The 19092-nt window shown below is 41.1% G+C and overlaps 1 protein-coding gene and 2 pseudogenes across 3 annotated transcripts; all 3 read right to left on the bottom strand.

The window, feature by feature from the left end:
• Window positions 1–1731: 1731 nt before the first annotated feature.
• LOC307219951 (protocadherin gamma-A6 pseudogene) lies at window positions 1732–4368 on the bottom strand (annotated as a pseudogene). Its single transcript has one exon. The product of its transcript is annotated as a protocadherin gamma-A6 pseudogene (transcript).
• Window positions 4369–7379: 3011 nt separating this feature from the next.
• Window positions 7380–13729, bottom strand: LOC307219553 (protocadherin gamma-B4 pseudogene; annotated as a pseudogene). The gene is made up of 3 exons: window positions 13724–13729; window positions 9265–11595; window positions 7380–7556 (listed from the first exon to the last, which is right to left on the bottom strand). The product of its transcript is annotated as a protocadherin gamma-B4 pseudogene (transcript).
• Window positions 13730–15751: 2022 nt separating this feature from the next.
• LOC307219952 (protocadherin gamma-A6-like) lies at window positions 15752–18579 on the bottom strand (the record flags this gene model as incomplete). The annotated part of the gene is made up of 1 exon (XM_079983533.1): window positions 15752–18579. The coding sequence occupies exon 1, from the start codon at window positions 18170–18172 to the stop codon at window positions 15752–15754; it is 2421 nt and encodes an 806-aa protein (XP_079839659.1). The 5' UTR covers window positions 18173–18579.
• Between the last annotated feature and the right edge of the window lie 513 nt (window positions 18580–19092).

The following is a 19092-nucleotide window of genomic DNA, read 5'->3' as shown; positions in this document are numbered from 1 at the left end:
GTTGATCAGACCTTATAGTTATTCACTCCATTAAGAGCTCTTTTCAGTATGCAGGTCAATGAGACCAGAGTTCCAAATTTCTTTCTTCCATGTTTAATGTGCATTAAAACAATCTAAATAATATTAGGAAATTATCACAAGTGAATTTTTAATATGTATTCCCATCAGAGGTTCAGCTTGTGATAATTTTAGGTTGACCCACACAGTGATGTGTGAATGTGATCAAGAGGATTTGCCACTTGTATTTACAATAAGGAAAAGCAACTTTTTTTAGCACTATTTTTGCTGTTCAAATACTGCAATCCCTAAATAATTCCCACTTTCTCTTAAACATCAAGCAATTTTGTGGGAATCCAAGCATCCTCCCAGCATACTTTGCATTGTCCAATTCACACATTAGTAGAACTTCAGGATAGTCCTTCAAGGACATTGCCAGATATGGTCACCCAAACAACTCCCCCAAATTTCAGCACGTTACCATTCATTGTTTCCTTACAGGAACAAAAAAACCCCACATGCCTCATAAACTGCATCAATATTTGCCATTGTAGGGTGTTTACAACTCCAGCAATTATGGCATTTTTTAAAATAGAAAAATGCCAGCAAAATTTCACCAAAGAGCTCTGGAATCAAACCAGCTTACAGTTACATTACAAAGGAGTAAATAAACTTGCAGTCACATTTCCATTGATGTACCCATTGTAGGAGTGTGGAACTACCTAGAAGAACACACTGTCGGCTGGAGCTGTTTTCATTCATTTTACAGAGAGAAGGCAACACATGACACCTTATCTGGGGTTCAAAATTCTAACTCTACCTTACACTAGAAATCTCAATAGAGTAGAAAATACAACCCCCCCCCCCAAACTATTTGTTTGTTGCTGCTGTAGTTCAATAGCGGGTGAAGGTTGCAAGTTACAAAGGAGCATTATGCAACCAATCTTACAATACAATTGCTTGTAAATATATTTCCAGAGTCCCCTCACCATTGAATCTCCTCATTTTATCATACTAAAATATACAAACAGCCAAAATATCTCAGCCAATAAAAGAGTTAAGTAAATTCATTATTACTTTTCTTAAAAAAATAAGTCTTGTGGCAATGAGAATCTCAGTATCAGCTTATTGGTGGGCAGTTGGGTATGTAGTGGAAAGAAATTATTGGTAGAAAGATGGGAATGAGAATTTGTCATAGGATACTAGGCCCTAGTTTTCATTGAGGCGGCATGACTAAAACATATCAGTACCAAGGCAGGTGAGGGCTCGCATTTATATACTTATTTATTGATACAGGTTTTTTAAACCACCCACTATTTGGAATTGTAATAAAAATATGAAATAAAAACCAAATTCAACATTCAAACCTAAAACAATTTAGAATCAATCTCACAGGAACTCACCTACTGCACATGAAAATAGGATGAGCCTAGCCTTCTCCTATACATCTCCCATACATGATAGTTTTCAATATGTAGTGAACTATGATTTTTTATAGATGTGCACAAGATTCTGTGAGCCTCCACCAGCAGTCCAAAGTAAGAGACAAAGACAGATTATCTGATGCATCAAGATGAAGATTTGTTGAAAGAAGATACTTCACAGAAGCATCACATATAAAGTAATAACTAAAAGTAGGGGGAGCTGAAAGTAATAGAAACAAGACTGACATAGTTATGAATATAATGAGAAAGCAGAGGCAGACAGGACATATATTCTAATATTAAGAAAACAAAAAATTACATAAATCTAAAATTGTTTGCTCACCTGGACTACAATTAATCCTTCATTGTTCAAGTTTAAATCTTCACCAGGTAGGATTGGATCCTTCGCTTCACAAGCTTCTTTATTGCTCAGAGTATTGGAATAATTTGCCTTCCTAGAGTCTGTAGTGAGAGAAACCTCCTGGCAGTAGGAGTGCAGAAATGCTCGGACTCCGTCAATCCCCACAAACTGTGAGATAGGAGCGCCACTGAAATTCACACTCCCCGTCTCAAGCAGCTGAGAATTTCGCCACCTGTGCAACTTGATGGCCAATAATACAAGGAGGAAAGTGAAGAACAAGCAGGAGACAAAAGCCACTGCAAGGACCAGGTAGAAGGTGAGGTCAGACGGAGGCTCTACAGGAGCTGAGATGCTGCTCAGGTCTGAGAGGATTGCAGGGATGGTGTCAGCCAGCACCACAGTCAGAGTGGCTGAAGCAGAGAGAGGTGGCTGCCCATTGTCCTTCACTAAAACCACCAGGCTTTGCTTGAGGGCATCTTTCTCCAGAAAGTAGCGGGCTGTCCTGATCTCTCCCGTGTGGAGCCCCAGAGTGAAGAGCCCTGGCTCAGTGGCCTTGATCAGCTGGTAGGAGAGCCAGGCATTCTGGCCAGAGTCTGCATCCACGGCCACCACCTTAGTGACCAGGTAGCCTGGCTCAGAGGAGCGAGGGGCCAGCTCTATCCCTGTGGAGCCATCGGTGGGAGGGGAGGGGTAAAGGATTTGGGGAGAATTGTCATTCTGGTCCAGGATGAGGAGAGTCACTGAGACATTGGAGCTGAGTGGTGGAGAACCTCCGTCCTGAGCCGTTACACGGAACCGAATGTCTTGAAACTCTTCATAATCAAAGGAGGTCAGAGCATATATAACCCCCGTCTCAGAGTTAATGGACAGATAGGAGGAGAGGCGGGAGTCACTTCTTTGGTCATCAGTGATGGAATATGTTATTCTGGCATTTTCTTCCCAGTCAAGATCATTTGCTCTTAAGGAAGAGACCATGGCTCCTCTTTGGTTATTCTCAACAAAATAGAAAGTATAGTCTGTTTTTTCAAAGAGGGGTGGGTTGTCATTTGTGTCTAAAACATGAAGTGTGATGACTGTGACTGTAGAAAGAGGGGGGACTCCATGGTCAGTAACAGTGACAGTAATATTGAAGACTGACACCTGTTCCCTGTCAAGGGCACCATCAGTCACCAAACTGTAAAAGTTATCCATGGACTTCTTTAGCTTGAAAGGGAGGTTGCTAGGGATTGAACATGTGATTTCCCCATTGATTCCTGAATCTCGGTCTTGGACATTTAAAATGGCAATTACCGTTTGGGATGGTGAACTTTCAAGTATGGTGTTGGTGGCAAAGGTAACTGATAATTGAGGTGCATTGTCATTCAAATCCATAACAGATATCACAATTTTTGATCTGTCACTCAGCCTTCCTCCATCTTTGGCTTGTATCTCAAATGCATGTAAAGATGATTCCTCATAATCAAGATTCCCAATAAGGATGATTTCACCTGTTGTGGAGTTTAATAGAAATATTTGGGAGTCGCGCTTTGTAATTTCTTGGAAAGAGTATTTAATGTCTCCATTGATCCCTTCATCCATATCAGTTGCTTTCACTGTCAAAAGTATGGACCACTTGGGAATATTCTCATTGATACTTACTTCATAGAGAGGTTGGCTGAAAACTGGTGCATTGTCATTTGCATCAATAACAACAATGTGGATTTGTAATGTGCCAGATCTGCTAGGATCACCTCCATCAGAAGCTGTGAGAAGCAAATCGTAAGCTGATTGTTCCTCTCTGTCCAATGACTTTTCCAACACAAGTTCAACAAGTCTGGCACCATTTTCTTCTGTTTGCACATGCAAAGCAAAATGGCTACTGCCTGTGAGTTGATAGCTCTGCACGGAATTTATCCCCCAATCTGGATCTTGAGCTTTGGGTAGAGGGATCTGGAATCCAGGCATAGATGCCTCACTGATTTCCAGCTCCTGTTCCCATAGAGGGAAGTGGGGAGCATTATCATTTATATCTGTAATTTCCACCTCAATTCCATAAAGCTTTAATTTGCTTTCAACAAGAACCTGAAACTTTAACGTACATTTCTCTGCCTCTCTGCAGATTTCCTCTCTATCTATTCTCTCAGATATTTGCAAATGGCCATTGTTGGCATTCAAAGAAAAGTACTGAATCATACCTACAGGAGACACAATGCGGAGTCCATGGTTTGGGAGCTGCTTGCCATCCATTCCCAGGTCCTTTGCAATATTCCCCACAGAAGAGCCTTTGTGCATCTCTTCTGGAATGGAGTAGTGGATCTGCCCAGAAACTGCCTTCCAAGAAAACATCATGAAAAGGCACTGGAAAATTCCCTTTCTGCAATTCCACAGCCTCTGAATTCCTTCCATCCTTGCAGCAGGTTAAAGGCCCTTAAATTCTGGTTCAGAAGATCCTGTATCCAACTCTATTCTAAGGAAAATGTACTTCCATTTCTTCTTTACACTGACAAGCAGCTTGTTCCTTCAGATATTTTGTGTTTGTGTTTAACAGAAAGGCAACTTCAGTTGGGCAGGATTTCACATTTCTGCTCGGTTCTGGTCAACAGTGACACCCAGAGGATCAAGCCCAAACTGCAAAAACTTCAGATATAGCTAGGATAACTATTCTTTTCCCTTAGAATTTACGCACTAAGGATAAATAAGAGTGACGATTTTTGTTGCTGTAATCAAATTGAAAGGGAGCAGGAAAGACAAGTGTGTTTAGGGTTCCTGCCCTGCCCCATTACTGGAATTTCTGGAATAAATGTTATGGATCTTTCTCAGCAATGTTTTCTGCTCATTTTTCTAAGGGAATATTCAATAGATTTTTTCTTGATGTAGAAACAACACTAGTAAACCACCAGTACATCTGGCACTTCGCTCCTCTCAGCTCCTATTTCTTCATTCACATCTCTACGCTGTTCATCTTCAAACTGAATTTTTATTTTTTGGTACGTGTTACATAAGCCCTACTGCAAGAAGATCAAACGTATCCATTCTTCAGGAAATCAGCCCTGAGTGCTCACTGGAAGGACAGATCCTGAAGCTGAGACTCCAATACTTTGGCACCTCATGTGAAGGGAAGACTCCCTGGAAAAGACCCTGATGTTGGGAAAGATTGAGGGCACAAGGAGAAGGGGACGACAGAGGACGAGATGGTTGGACAGTGTTCTCGAAGCGACCAGCAGGAGTCTGACCAAACTGCGGGAGGCAGTGGAAGACAGGAGTGCCTGGTGTGCTCTGGTCCATGGGGTCACGAAGAGTCAGACACGACTAAATGACTAAACAACAACAACAACAACAACACGTAAGCCCTATTTGGGCATACACTGTCCATACATGAGCAAACACCTGAGGAGAAATATGGAGTGCTTCTTAGTCCTTTCCTGTCCAGCATTTCATCTGTACACAATCCAAATCCCTCCATGAATTTGAGGACCAGGGTCTGAGGTGGGGAGCTTACTCTACTTGTAGGGGCCCCACACATGATTTAGAACTTTGCACCATCATATTTTCTTTGCTTACACTTGAGGAGATTGTTCAAATAAGGCTGTACTGGGTAGGAGATGCACATCATGAATGCCCCAGTTCAAATCAAACTTCAACCATGAGCTCATTAGTTGTCCTTGGGCAAGACTCCCTTCCTCCTCTCTCTGGTTGAGTTCACACAGCAGTTTCCTCCATTTCCCTGATGTTTCCCTGTTAATTTCTGCATTATATTCAAGTTTTCACATGGCATGAAATCCACTTCATTTCCATGTTATTTAATTGCAGAAAAAATCCATTTGCTGCTCCCTTAAACCGGAAAATAGCAGGAGTAAAGTGATGAAATTTGGGGCCGAATACATGGGGGAATGAATACATTCACAGCTATGGGTGGAATAGTTGCAATGTTATCCAATGATGTTCATTGTTGCGTCACACCACACACACTGGTGTGAATGAAATTTAGTGGAACATGATATATTGCTCATATATTGATATGCTGATATATTGGTCAAAAATAACACAACTGGTACTGCACTGTGAAAGGATCACTGGAAAACAGAACAGAAGCACTAGCGTTCTGGACAGGAAAACTAATGCAATATCTGCCACATCTAAATGTATCCTCTCTCCATCTCATCCACAACATGAGGAAAATAATGCTGATCTATCTTTCTGGGTTATTATGGGTTACAAGGGAATGTATATCAGCCATTTTCTACACTAAAGTGCTCTATAAACACTAAGTATGACTGCACAGTGCAAAGAAGGCCATGTCCTCCTTAATTTATTGCTCACATTGTGCCTAGAAGAAAATAAAGCCAAGACGAATGCTATTAAAGCCAATTATTATTACTACACCACATCAAATTACAGAGATAAAAAGAAGCAAGAAAAGATGGGTGACACACGCAATGGGGTGGAGTTGTGGAGCCACCCTTCAACACTAGTGTTGTTGCTGGGACTTACCTGGTCAGGGCTGGGCTGACACAACTGTGTGGTTGGGGGTGTGCAGGTGCACCAGCAGCAGTGCTAAATGTTCCCACAGTTAAAAGCACATGACTCCAGCCTCACTCTGCCCCATCCAGGTAGGCAACAGTGCGTGGGGGTGGGGGGTGAATTCACCAGCTGCCCACCACCATGCATGTCACTACTGCAGGTGGGTAACTTTCAATGTCAGCTTATGAGCTCATGTGTGACAATCAGTTGTCAAGCTCAGAACAAGAATTATTAAAAACTAGCATGTGATGACCTGTTAAACCTCCAGTCATTTTTCTTGGAGATCTTGATCCTCTTCTGCTTCTTGTTCTACAAAATCAGCAGGACTACTAAAACTGCTATACTGAATTTGCTGAATGCTTTCCCCCAGAAGACAGAAAATCAAGTATCTGATCCACTAAGCAATGCCTTAAAGTTCTTTTAAAATTATTCTCCATCTTTCACTACAGAATATGCACTGGCAACAAACTTTTTGACACATTAGGCACGATCCAGCATTAATGTATATGAAGCAGCAAATACAGGGGTGTGCAGCTGTATGTCCTTGCCAGATTGCCTTTCCATGGGAAAGCATTCCCAGCCAAAGAGGTGAGAGGGCATCTAACATTGTTATGACTCAATAGTCATTTGTCACCTATGTTACTACAGCATGGAAGCATGACTGGAGATGGTATAGGTGGAAATACTAGCCACATGCGCACTCACCTACATACATACTGTTGACCACAACTGTTCCAACTGGTCATAATTTCTAATCATACATTGCAAATGCTCTTAGCTGTTCTGACTGTTATGCAAAGGGGGAAAGAGATTTTGGGTTCATGATGCAGACATATTTGGGTCAGCATATAAGTCAATACAGGGACCCCTGTTTTTCCCTATTGCTCATTGCCTGTGTTTTGTCTTTCTAGTATATGGTTTTTGGAGGTGGGGAATTGATGCATTTTATATATTTATTTAAAATAATTATATAGTACCAGTCCCACACCCAAAGAGTATCTAGGTTGTGTATAATATTGATTTAAGACCATATAAGCACCAGTTCAATGCAATAATATGCATAATAAAGTACAGTATATAATACTGTTGTCAGCAACTTAGTGGAGTTGAACACCGATGGCCAGCAAATACTTGTTGATGAAAACACTGCACCGTACATTACTATTGAATTCAAAAGTGCAGACTGTTCCACCACAGAGAATGCCATCCTTATGATTTCCAGAACATGTACTGATGCAGGTAAGGAGACCACCAGGAATGCCTCCACTGAAGATCTTGGTGAATAGATGAATTGATATGAGAACAATCATTATCTTGAACAATCTTGTGCTAAGTTGTTTTAGAAAGCATGAGGTAACATGTTGGAGAATTTAGGAGTGCTTCATGAATCTTTTTATGACATATTGGGACAGTCTCCTTTGGGAAGTTGTGGACTCTCCTTCCTTGAAGTTTTTTTTAGCAGAGGCTGCATGGCCATCTGCCATGGATGCTCTAGCTGAGATTCCTGCATTCCAGGGGTTTGGACCAGACGACCCTTGGGTCCCTTGCAACTCTATGACTCGATGAGAGAAAGTCTAATTGCACCACTCATTGATCAGATACAGGCTGTGCACGAGCTCTTTTCATTCTGCAACCAGCATGCAGTCACAGGACCTGAGGGGTGCTTGTACTATTGACAGCTTTCACCAATACTTCACCATATCATACATTGTGCTTTTCCAATCAGACCCAACTGTGTATGAGCTTTAATTTGTTTTAATCTATTCTGTTGTGATTTTAACTTTCTGTGTGCGTTAAATTATGGTTGCCATTAAAAAAATATTATTATATTCATTTTTAACAATATATAAGTTTAATAATGTAGAACATTTCTATACTCTCAATCTGAAAAATACAAAAACACAGATCTCCATTGTTCGTTTAAAACTTCCTTGTCTCAAACCACAAAACAGGCTTTTAGTTCTGCCTTCAATCCTTTAATGTTCAATTTCCCTTCCCTTCTTCTTGAAGCCAAAAAGCAGCTCACACACTGAAAGTAATTTATCACCAGCTGATGGACAAATCTCCCTCAGTTATAAATTATAACCGTTCCAAACATAATTAAGAAAGGGAGGCTTTTGCAGATCCCATACCCATCACAGCTCTTTCATGGCTTTGGGGCAAGATGTAAATTCCTCAGCTCTCAAGTCACTTAACCCCCATCCGAGTTCCTAGGAGCTGACTGCTTCTTGGTCTCTTGACGACAGAAACAGCTTTTTCAAAGTACCAGAGATTAATCTCTTGTTCACTCTTTTTTCCAAAATGAATCTGGGAACCAAGACTTGGCTATCATCAATCACTATGTAATTATCTCTGTTGGCCGACCGCCAACAAAAGATATTCAATCCACTATTTCCTTCCCCACAACACATAAAAAACTCCCCACAAACATCCTAATATTTAGTTTAATAATAAGGAGAAGTTTGCCAATAAATAGAAAATTTTTGAACTTCTTGAAGAATATACAATGTAATATTTTTTGATGTCTGTTTTTCTGGGGGTTTTTTAAGACATAACATTAAAATAGCTACATATTCAATTTTAGTCATACTACGAAGGAAGGAAAGAAGGAAGGAAGGAAGGAAGGAAGGAAGGAAGGAAGGAAGGAAGGATAAGCACTGTCTCCACTCAAACATGCTATGTCATCCTGTGGTCCGAGATTGCCACCCTAAGTCAGAATGCAAATGCATCTGGATAATTCTGACTGAGGCTCCACCCAACTTGCAATTTTGCCCTTCAACAATTGCTAGAAGGCCCATTTCATTAGCTTGATATGCAGCAGTAGCAGCTCAGTATACTCCCTACCTACTTCCCTGGTGACATGGCCTGAATTGTCTGGGGTGCCAGTTTGATAACACCTACTGTTTACAATTAAACTCTCAAACAAGTGATAAGACACCTAATTCCCTTAAAAAAGAAAAAAAAGAATGCAATATAACTCACCGTGCTGTCATTTTCCTTTTCAGAAATTAAATTACCTCCACTGACCATCAAAGAAATGTCAGAGTTGCCATTGCAAAGGAGGTTCTCTGCTATTTGGACTGTGGGCTGCAGGAATGTCAGCTCATTCCTCCTGGATTCTGAGGACAGACAGACCTGGTAGGAATAAGGCAAAGTTCCATCCTCATAATTGGGTGGGAATATGGCACCAGCCTTTGAGTGGGGGTCAGGAATAAAGCACTGAAGGAAAGTGGGGTTCCTTGACCTTCGAAGCTTCATCAGAATGGTCAGAATCACCGTCACCAGGAATAGAAAGGAAACCAAGGTCAAGGCCAATACCAAATAAAACTGTAGATCAGACTGATATTCTGAGTCATTTGGTTGGGAGTTCATTTCCGGAAGAGCCTCCTGGAAGTTCTCAGCAAACACCAGGCTCAAAGTTGTGGTGGCTGAGAGAGGAGGATGCCCATTGTCCTTCACCAGGATGACCAGCCTCTGCTTCACTGCATCTTTCTCAAGTAATGCTCGGACTGTTTGCACCTCTCCGGTGTGGGAGCCAATGCTGAAGAGTGAGGGCTCTGTGGCCTGCAGGAGATGGAAGGAGAGCCAGGCATTGTGTCCCGAATCAGAGTCCACGGCCACCACCTTCGTCACCAGATAACCCGACTCAGCTGACCGAGGCACCATCTCAAAGAAAGGAGAGCCCTCTGTTGATTGTGAGGGGTACAGGATCTGCGGAGCGTTATCATTTCGATCCAAAACACATACTGTCACTGTGGCACTACTATTGAGTGGTGGAGAACCTCCATCTTGGGCCTTCACTTGAATCTGAAACTCCCTGAATTGCTCATAGTCAAAGGAGCGTTGGGCATAGATGATCCCAGTCTCAGAGTTAATGGAGACATAGGAGGAGAGAGGCAGATCCTTGATGTTGCTGTTAAGGATGGAGTAAGTGATTCTGGCATTGCGATCCAGATCTGGGTCAGAGGCCTTGATGTGGAAAATTGAAGCTCCAGATGGGTTGTTCTCTGGAATGTAGGCAGTGTAGGAAGATTTTTCAAAGGCTGGTGGGTTATCATTGATATCTGAGATCTGTATGGATATGGTTTTGTGTGTGGAGAGTGGAGGGGTGCCTTTGTCTGTGGCTGTGATTGTAATATTATACTCGGGAGTCCTTTCTCTGTCAAGGGCACCATCTAAGAGGAGCTTGAAGTAATTATCCAAAGATGAGACTATAAGGAAAGGTACAAGTTCCTTCAGGTGACAGGTTACTTCTCCATTATCCCCAGAATCCCTGTCCTGAACTTTAATGAGAGCAATCACAGCTCCAGATGTGACATCTTCCAGAACTGGGCTGGACACGGAGGTAAGGATCACATCTGGAGCATTGTCATTCTCATCAAGAACCTCAATTTCCACTTTGCAATGTGCCGCCAATCCTCCTCCATCACTTGCCTGAATTATCATCACATAATATTGACTTTCTTCAAAATCAACACTTTCTATGAGTGTAACTGTTCCATCTCTGGGATCCAGATGAAATTTCTGCTCAGCTGTTTTTGAGATGTCACTAAAAGTATAAGTGATCTCAGCATTTGACCCTTCATCACTGTCAGATGCTTTGACTTGAAGCACAGAGGTTCCTTTGGGTGCACTCTCCTTCAGGCTCACTTTATAGATTGTCTGGGTGAAAACAGGGACATTGTCATTAATATCAATAACTGTCACCAATATTTTTGCTGTTCCGGTTTTTGGAGGTTCTGCGCCATCCATGGCTGTAAGGACCATGTGGTGTGTGTGTTCCTTTTCCCTGTCCAGTTGTTTCAGCAATATTAACTCTGCATATTTGCCACCATCATTGCTGTTTTGAATTTCTAGTTTGAAATATGGAGTTGAGCTTAATTGATAATTCTGGAGGGAGTTTATTCCAATATCATCATCTTCAGCATTTCCAAGAGCAAATCGAGTTCCTGGCAGAGTAGATTCACTAAATTTAAGCTCAATATTTTCATTCCGGAAATGTGGGGCATTATCATTGATGTCCTGGATAAAAATATTTACTTGGAAAATATTCAAAGGATTGTGTGCCACAACTTCTAATTTGAGGACACAAGTAGATGATTTACCACAAATCTCTTCCCGGTCTATCCTCTCATTCACATACAGGTTGCCATTTTGTTCATTCAAATCAAAGAATTGCTTTTCTGAAGAAATACCAAGCTTGCGCTTTGACAGCTCTCTGACATCCAACCCCAGATCTTTAACAAGGTTTCCCACAAAGGAGCCCTGCTCTGCTTCCTCTGGAACTGAATACTGAACCTTCTCAGACACTACCTGGCAGAAGAACACAGACCAGAATATGAACAGAAACAGTACTTGCCTCTTTGTGATCTTCCTTGTTCTCTCTGCCTGCTTTACTTCCATAACATCCATTGCATTTCCTGATTTCTTCCTTCTTTCAGTATAGTTTGCAAGACTCCCAGTACACTAATGTGAGATAGTACCAATGCTGTTCTTTTGAGCTGATTCTTGGGAAACTGAGAGCTTTCGTTTCTTGAGCAGCTTTTAAAATAAAAGCTTTTCCTTTCTGCTCTGCTGAAGTGTTGAGAGAGAGTGTTCTAAGAGTCTCGGAAATGCTGAGCCATGGCTGCTTCCACGTTGTCCAACAGTGACACTCTGAGTCCACATGGGGAACTGTATTTGCCATTTCAATAATGGTACATAGTATATAATTTCTAATGTAGAGAACTGCTTCTAATTTACCCTTTACCATTGTTTTCAAGTTGTACCCCCCTCAATGGATTACTGATCAGACCTTATAGTTATTCACTCCATAAGAGCTCTTTTCAGTATGCAGGTCAATGAGACCAGAGTTCCAGATTTCTTTTTTCCATGTTTGATGTGCATTAAAAAAATCTAAATAATATTAGGAAATTATCACAAGTGAATTTTTAAAACGTATTCCCTTCAGAGGTTCAGCTTGTGATAATTTTAGGTTGACCCACACAGTGATGTGTTTAAACATTTAAACAAAATATATTTGTGAATAGGAAAATAGTGATGGGCCTTATACTAGTTCATATTTATTTTCCATTTAGCCCTGTATTGTTTCAACAGGCAGAGCCTTTCTCTGCTACTGATTAGAGAGGTGCTCAAAGGCAACTTCCAGTGTAATATTTTAAAATATAGTTATATTTTGTTAAATCATGTGCTACTTTGCAATGCCTTGGGCTTGAAAAAGAAATCATTACTGCATTTGTTTTGCAAGATATTTTTATATGATGCTCAATGTGATCATCCAGTAATCTCCTGTCAAGAAGAGATGATATGTTTTTGCTACAATTTGAGGGCAGTAGTTGTGGGTGAGGAATATTTATTTTCTACATCTTCTAAATTGGAAAGGTTTCCATAGGTAGACAAATGGTAATATCCAGTTGGTTCAATTCAAAAGCCATTCTTACTTTCTTTTTGTAGCTTTCCTTGAAATCCCCAACCTGAACAACTCAAGAGTTTTTTTGAGAACATAAAAAGTATGTATTAGGAAAGTGCAGACCAGTCAGTTTCAGTTCCCTCTGTTTCTCAGTTTTCTAATCTTAACTTCAGTTCTTGACATCTCTTCAGCAATTTGTGGTTTAAAAAGAGGTAACCTGGTGAAAATTAGGCAGAATACTATTTCCCAGGGAAAGCTCACGAGCTGGATTTTACTTGAGCTGTCAGCATACAACTATTCTCTATAGTTGGTGGATGGACTATTGTGGGATATTTGCTCAAGGTGGGATGGAAAGTCTCCTCACAGCCAGACTCCTGCCAGGCAGAGCCTGGCCACATCAATTATACCATTGTGTATTCACTTCTGTCCTCATGGAACACCTGTCATCCCATGATGACTGCTGTTCTACCATACATAGTTCTCTTCAAACAATCAGCAACACAGAGTGGGAGACGGTGCTGATTTCCCCCCTACATCATACACAAGAAGGGACATGTGAGACAAGTATTTTATGTATGATGCCTTCTTTAAGGAAATGTCCCCCTTTTTCAGAAGGCAAGAATTATGCAAATACAGTGGTGCCTCGCAAGACGAAAAGAATCCGTTCCGCGAGTCTCTTCGTCTAGCAGTTTTTTCGTCTTGCGTAGCAAGCCCATTGACGGATTAGCGGATTAGCGCTATTAGCGCTATTAGCGGCTTTTAGCGGCTTATCGGTTTAGCGGATAAGCAGATAAGCAGCTTAGCGGCTTAGAAAAAGGGGGGAGGGAAAAAAACCGCAGGAACTCACAAGACATTTTCATCTTGCGAAGCAAGCCCATAGGAAATTTGTTTTGCGAAGCACCTCCAAAATGGAAAACCCTTTTGTCTAGCGGGTTTTCCGTCTTGCGAGGCATTCGTCTTGCGGGGCACCACTGTAAGCCCATGGCATGCATAGTCCTCACAATGGAGGATCTGCAACACACTTTTTCTTACATTCATGTTGGAGAGGATGGGACAAAATCTTTTCATTGCAACTTTTATCAACAGCATAGACGATGTGCCCTTAAGATACTTAAGATGAATGTTGGCTAAATTCATTGCCCTCTGAAACAATTAACTTGCTGCTGCTCTCTGCTGCCAACACTATATATATATATATATATATATATATATAATAGGAAAGGTAAAGATCTACCATTGAATATGTTTCCTGTTCTGTATGGAGAGAGCCAACAAGGTTTCCCTTAGGACCTGGACTAAAATTAGTTGCACTATTTATAAAACAAATTATGTTTAATAACTATTAAAAGTACAATATATTACATTATCTGCAATGTGCCTTGTATCCATAGCACAAAAATCTCTACGTGTGTGCATTATTCTTTTAAATATTTTCTTTTTGTAACAGAAAAAACACTAAAAGCCCAAAACAAACAGATGTGCATTTTATTAATGTGATCAAGAGGATTTACCACTTGCATTTACAATAATGAAAAGTAACTACTATTAGCACTATTTTTGTCTGGTGTTCCAATAATCCCTAAATAATTCCCACTTGCTCTTAAACGTCAAACAATTTTGTGGGAATCCAAGCATCCTCCCAGCATACTTTTCATTGTCCAATTCACACATTAGTAGAACTACAGGATAGTCCTTCTATGACATTGTCAGAAATGGTCACGCAAACAACTTCCCCAAATTTCAGCAAGTTACCATTCATTGTTTTCCTTACAGGAACAAAAAACAAAAACCCCACATGCCTCATAAAATGTCCCCCAAATACATCAATTCTTGCCACTGTAGTGTGTTTACAACACCAACCATGACAGCATATTTTAAATAGAAAAATATAAGCGACATGTCACCAAAGAGCACTGGAATCAAAACAGCTTACAGTCATGTGACAGAGGAGTAATGAAACTTGCAATCACATTTCCTGTGATGCACCCATTGTAGCAGTGTGGAACTCCCTAGAAGAACACACTGTCAGCTGAAGCTGTTTTCTTTCAAATTACAGGGAGAAGGCAACACACGACACCTTCTCTGGGGTTCAAAATTCTACCCGTATCTTACACTGGAAATCTCATTTAAATAGAAAATACCCCCCCCCCCCCAAAAGCCATTTGTATGTTGCTGCTGTAGTTAAATAGTGGGTGAAGGTTGCAAATTACAACGAGCATTATGCAACCAATCTTACAATACAATTGCTTGTAAATTTCTTCCCAGAGTCCCCTCACCATTGAATCTCCTCATTTTATCATGCTAAAATATACCAACAGCCAAAATAACTCAGCCAATAAAAGGGTTAAGTAAATTCATTATTACTTTTTTAAAAAGGTATTGTAGCAATGAGAATCTCAGTATCAGCTTATTGGTGGGCAGTTGGGTATGTAGTGGAAAGAGGTTATTGGATGAAAGATGGGAATGAACACTTACTTGTCATAGGATACTTGGCCCTAGTTTTCATGGAGGCAGCATAACTAAACTTACCAGTAGCAAGGCAGGTGAGGGCTCACATTTATATACTTATTTATTGATACAGGTTTTTTAAAGAGTCTTAAAAATATGAAATAAAAGCCAAATACAATATACTAAGTTAAAACAATTAAGAATGCATTAAATCAATCTCACAGGAACTCACATGCTGAAGCCTTGTTCAAAGCGGGAGGAGATGAATACACCTCCACATGAAAATAGGATGAGCCTAGCCTTCTCCTATACATCTCCCATACATGATAGTTTTCAATATGTAGGGAACTATGTTTTTTGTAGATGTGCAAAAGGTTTTGTGAGCCTCCACCAGCAGTCCAAAATAAGAGACAAAGACTGATCATCTGATGCATCAAGATAAAGATTTGTTGAAAGAAGATACTTCACAGAAGGATCACATATAATGTAATAACTAAAAGAAGGCGGGCTGAAAGGAATAGAAAGAAGACTGACATAGTTCTGAATATAATGAGAAAGCAGAGGCAGATGGGAAATATATTCTGATATTAACAAAATAAAAACATTGTTTATCTAAAATTGTTTGCTCACCTGGACTACGATTAAGCCTTCATTGTTCAAGTTTAAATCTTCACCAGGTAGGATCGGATCCTTTGCCTCACAAACTTCTTTATTGCTCAGAGTATTGGAATAATTTGCCTTCCTAGAGTCTGTAGTGAGAGAAACCTCCTGGCAGTAGGAGTGCAGAAATGCTCGGACTCCGTCAATCCCCACAAACTGTGAGATAGGAGCGCCACTGAAATTCACACTCCCCGACTCAAGCAGCTGAGAATTTCGCCACCTGTGCAACTTGATGGCCAATAATACAAGGAGGAAAGTGAAGAACAAGCAGGAGACAAAAGCCACTGCAAGGACCAGGTAGAAAGTGAGGTCAGACGGAGGCTCTACAGGAGCTGAGATGCTGCTCAGGTCTGAGAGGATTGCAGGGATGGTGTCAGCCAGCACCACAGTCAGAGTGGCTGAAGCAGAGAGAGGTGGCTGCCCATTGTCCTTCACTAAAACCACCAGGCTTTGCTTGAGGGCATCTTTCTCCAGAAAGAAGCGGGCTGTCCTGATCTCTCCCGTGTGGAGCCCCAGAGTGAAGAGCCCTGGCTCAGTGGCCTTGATCAGCTGGTAGGAGAGCCAGGCATTCTGGCCAGAGTCCGCATCCACGGCCACCACCTTAGTGACCAGGTAGCCTGGCTCAGAGGAGCGAGGGGCCAGCTCTATCCCTGTGGAGCCGTCAGTGGGAGGGGAGGGGTACAGGATTTGGGGAGCATTGTCATTCTGGTCCAGGATGAAGAGAGTGACTGAGACATTGGAGCTGAGTGGTGGAGAACCTCCATCCTGGGCCTTGACCAGGAACTTCATCTCTCTGATCTCTTCATAGTCAAAAGAACTCAGAGCATAGATGACCCCCGTCTCAGAGTTAATGGAAAGGTAGGAGGAGAGGCGGGAGTCACTTCCTTGGTCGTCAGTGATGGAATATGTTATTCTGGAATTCTCTTCCCAGTCTGGATCACTTGCTTTCAGGGAAAAGACTGATGCTCCTCTTGGATTATTTTCTAGGAGATAAGAGGTGTAGGTTGACTGTAAAAAGAATGGGGGGTTGTCATTTGTGTCTAACAGCTGTAGTGAAATAATTGCAGAAGTTGATAATGTCGGAGTCCCATTATCAGTTGCTGTAATAGGGATGTCATAGGTCGCCACTTGTTCCCTGTCAAGGGCTCTGTCTGTCACTAAAGTGTAAAAGTTGTCCATTGTTTTCTTTAGTTGGAAAGGAAGGCTATTGGGAATTGAGCATATAACGTCCCCATTGACTCCTGAATCTCTGTCTTGGACATTTAAAATGGCAATGACAGTTCCACTTGGTGTGTTCTCAGACACAGCATTGAGTACAAAGGTTATTGCTATTTCAGGTGCATTGTCATTTAAGTCTGTTACAAATATCACAACCTTTGATCTGTTACTTAGACCACCACCATCAATGGCTTGCACCTCAAATTCATATAAGGATGATATTTCAAAGTCAAGGCTTCCTGCAAGGGTAATGTCTCCCGTTGTTGAATTCAATAGAAACATTTTAGAAATCTTCTCTGTGTTTTTTCCAAAGGAGTATTTTACCTCTCCATTGATTCCTTCATCTATATCGGTGGCTCGCACTGTGCAAACTAGAAACCCTTTAGGAACATTTTCCTTTATGGTTGCTTCAAAGATCTGTTGTGTGAAAACCGGTGCATTGTCATTTGCATCTAGAACTATCACATGAATTTGAGCAGTACCAGATCTCACTGGATCGCCCCCATCAGTAGCTGTGAGGATTAGATCATAATCTGGTTGCTCTTCCCTGTCCAGAAGTTTCTCCAGCACCAGCTCAGCATGTCTTGCCCCATTTTCTCCTGTCTGCACATGCAGAGAAAAATGGCTACTGCCTGCAAGTTGATAATCTTGTATAGAATTGATCCCTAGATCTGGATCCTGAGCTATGGGTAAAAGAAACCTGTCTCTGAGTGTTGATGTCTCACTGATTTTCATTTTCCATTCCTTTGGTAGAAACCAGGGTGCATTGTCATTTATATCTGTAATTTCCACTTCAATACCATAAAGTTTTAATTTACTTTCAATAAAAACCTGCAACTTCAATATGCATTTGTCTGCCTCTCCACAGATTTCCTCTCTATCTATTCTCTCAGAAATCTGTAAATGGCCATTGTTGACATTCAAAGCAAAATACTGAACCATACCTACACTGGAAACAATGCGGAGTCCATGGTCTGAAAGCTGCTTCCCATCCATTCCCAGGTCCTTTGCAACATTCCCCACAAAAGAGCCTTTCTGCATCTCCTCAGGAATGGAATAGCGGATCTGCCCAGAAATTAGCTTCCAGATAGTCACCATGACAAGGCATTGAAGGATTCCTTTTCTGCAACTCCCGAGTCTCTGGGTTTCTTCCATGATTTTGTACCAGGATAAAAAATGCTGGTTCTGTTCAAAAGCTCTAATGATTGGTTTCTGGTGTTCCCTTTGTTCTGCTCCTAGTTCCAGTTCAAAATAGCCAAATTGTTTCTAAGCAAAACTTCCTTCAGTTTTGCTTTCTGTACTGTCATGTTCAGCCTTGCCTCAGTTATTGTGTGCTGCATTGTAATAGCTAAGGCTGTGAGGCTAGATCTTTTACTTTTTTTCCTTATTGGTGAACAGCGACACCATGAGGCTCAATACAAAACTGCAGAAGCCTTATTTTGGAATCCTAAATATACATTTTCTTCCATATCTCCTTCTATTCTTTATGGTATTATCAGGAAATTTCAGTTGACTGATCTTTTTGTTCAACTCATTAATATATATATAACTCATATAAGCCAGTTTTGTCCTTAAAAAAAAAAATCACAATAGGTACTTTTTCTCAGGTGTTCTCATGTTTACTCCCAGTCTTAGTTGAATATTGAATATTATAAGCATACAGTGGTACCTCTAGTTACAAACTTAATTTGTTCCGGAGGTCCATTCTTAACCTGAAACTGTTCTTAACTAGAGGTGTGCTTTTGCTAATGGGGCCTCTTGCTGCTGCTGCGCCGCCAGCACACGATTTCCGTTCTCATCCTGGGGCAAAGTTCTCAACTCGAGGTAACTCTTCCAGGTTAGCGGAGTTTGTAACCTGAAGCGTTTGCAACCTGAGGCGTTTGTAACTAAAGGTACCACTGTATAACCAAGCATCTGGCAGGTGATTATACTACGATATGTACAGTTCAGTCCTGCTCATCTATGTGTGCTGATCTATCATGTGCAGTTTTCTAATCATTCTTCCCTCCCGCTCCCATTTCCTTCTCAGAGTTAATTCTTTATTTGACCTTCACATGCAGTTACATTTGTGTGAT

This window comes from Podarcis cretensis (assembly GCF_951804945.1).
Source record: "Podarcis cretensis genome assembly, chromosome: 7".
Classification (NCBI taxonomy): domain Eukaryota; kingdom Metazoa; phylum Chordata; class Lepidosauria; order Squamata; family Lacertidae; genus Podarcis; species Podarcis cretensis.
The sequence above is the reverse complement of the archived record's forward strand: the minus strand, read 5'-3'. Positions and strand labels throughout refer to the sequence as shown.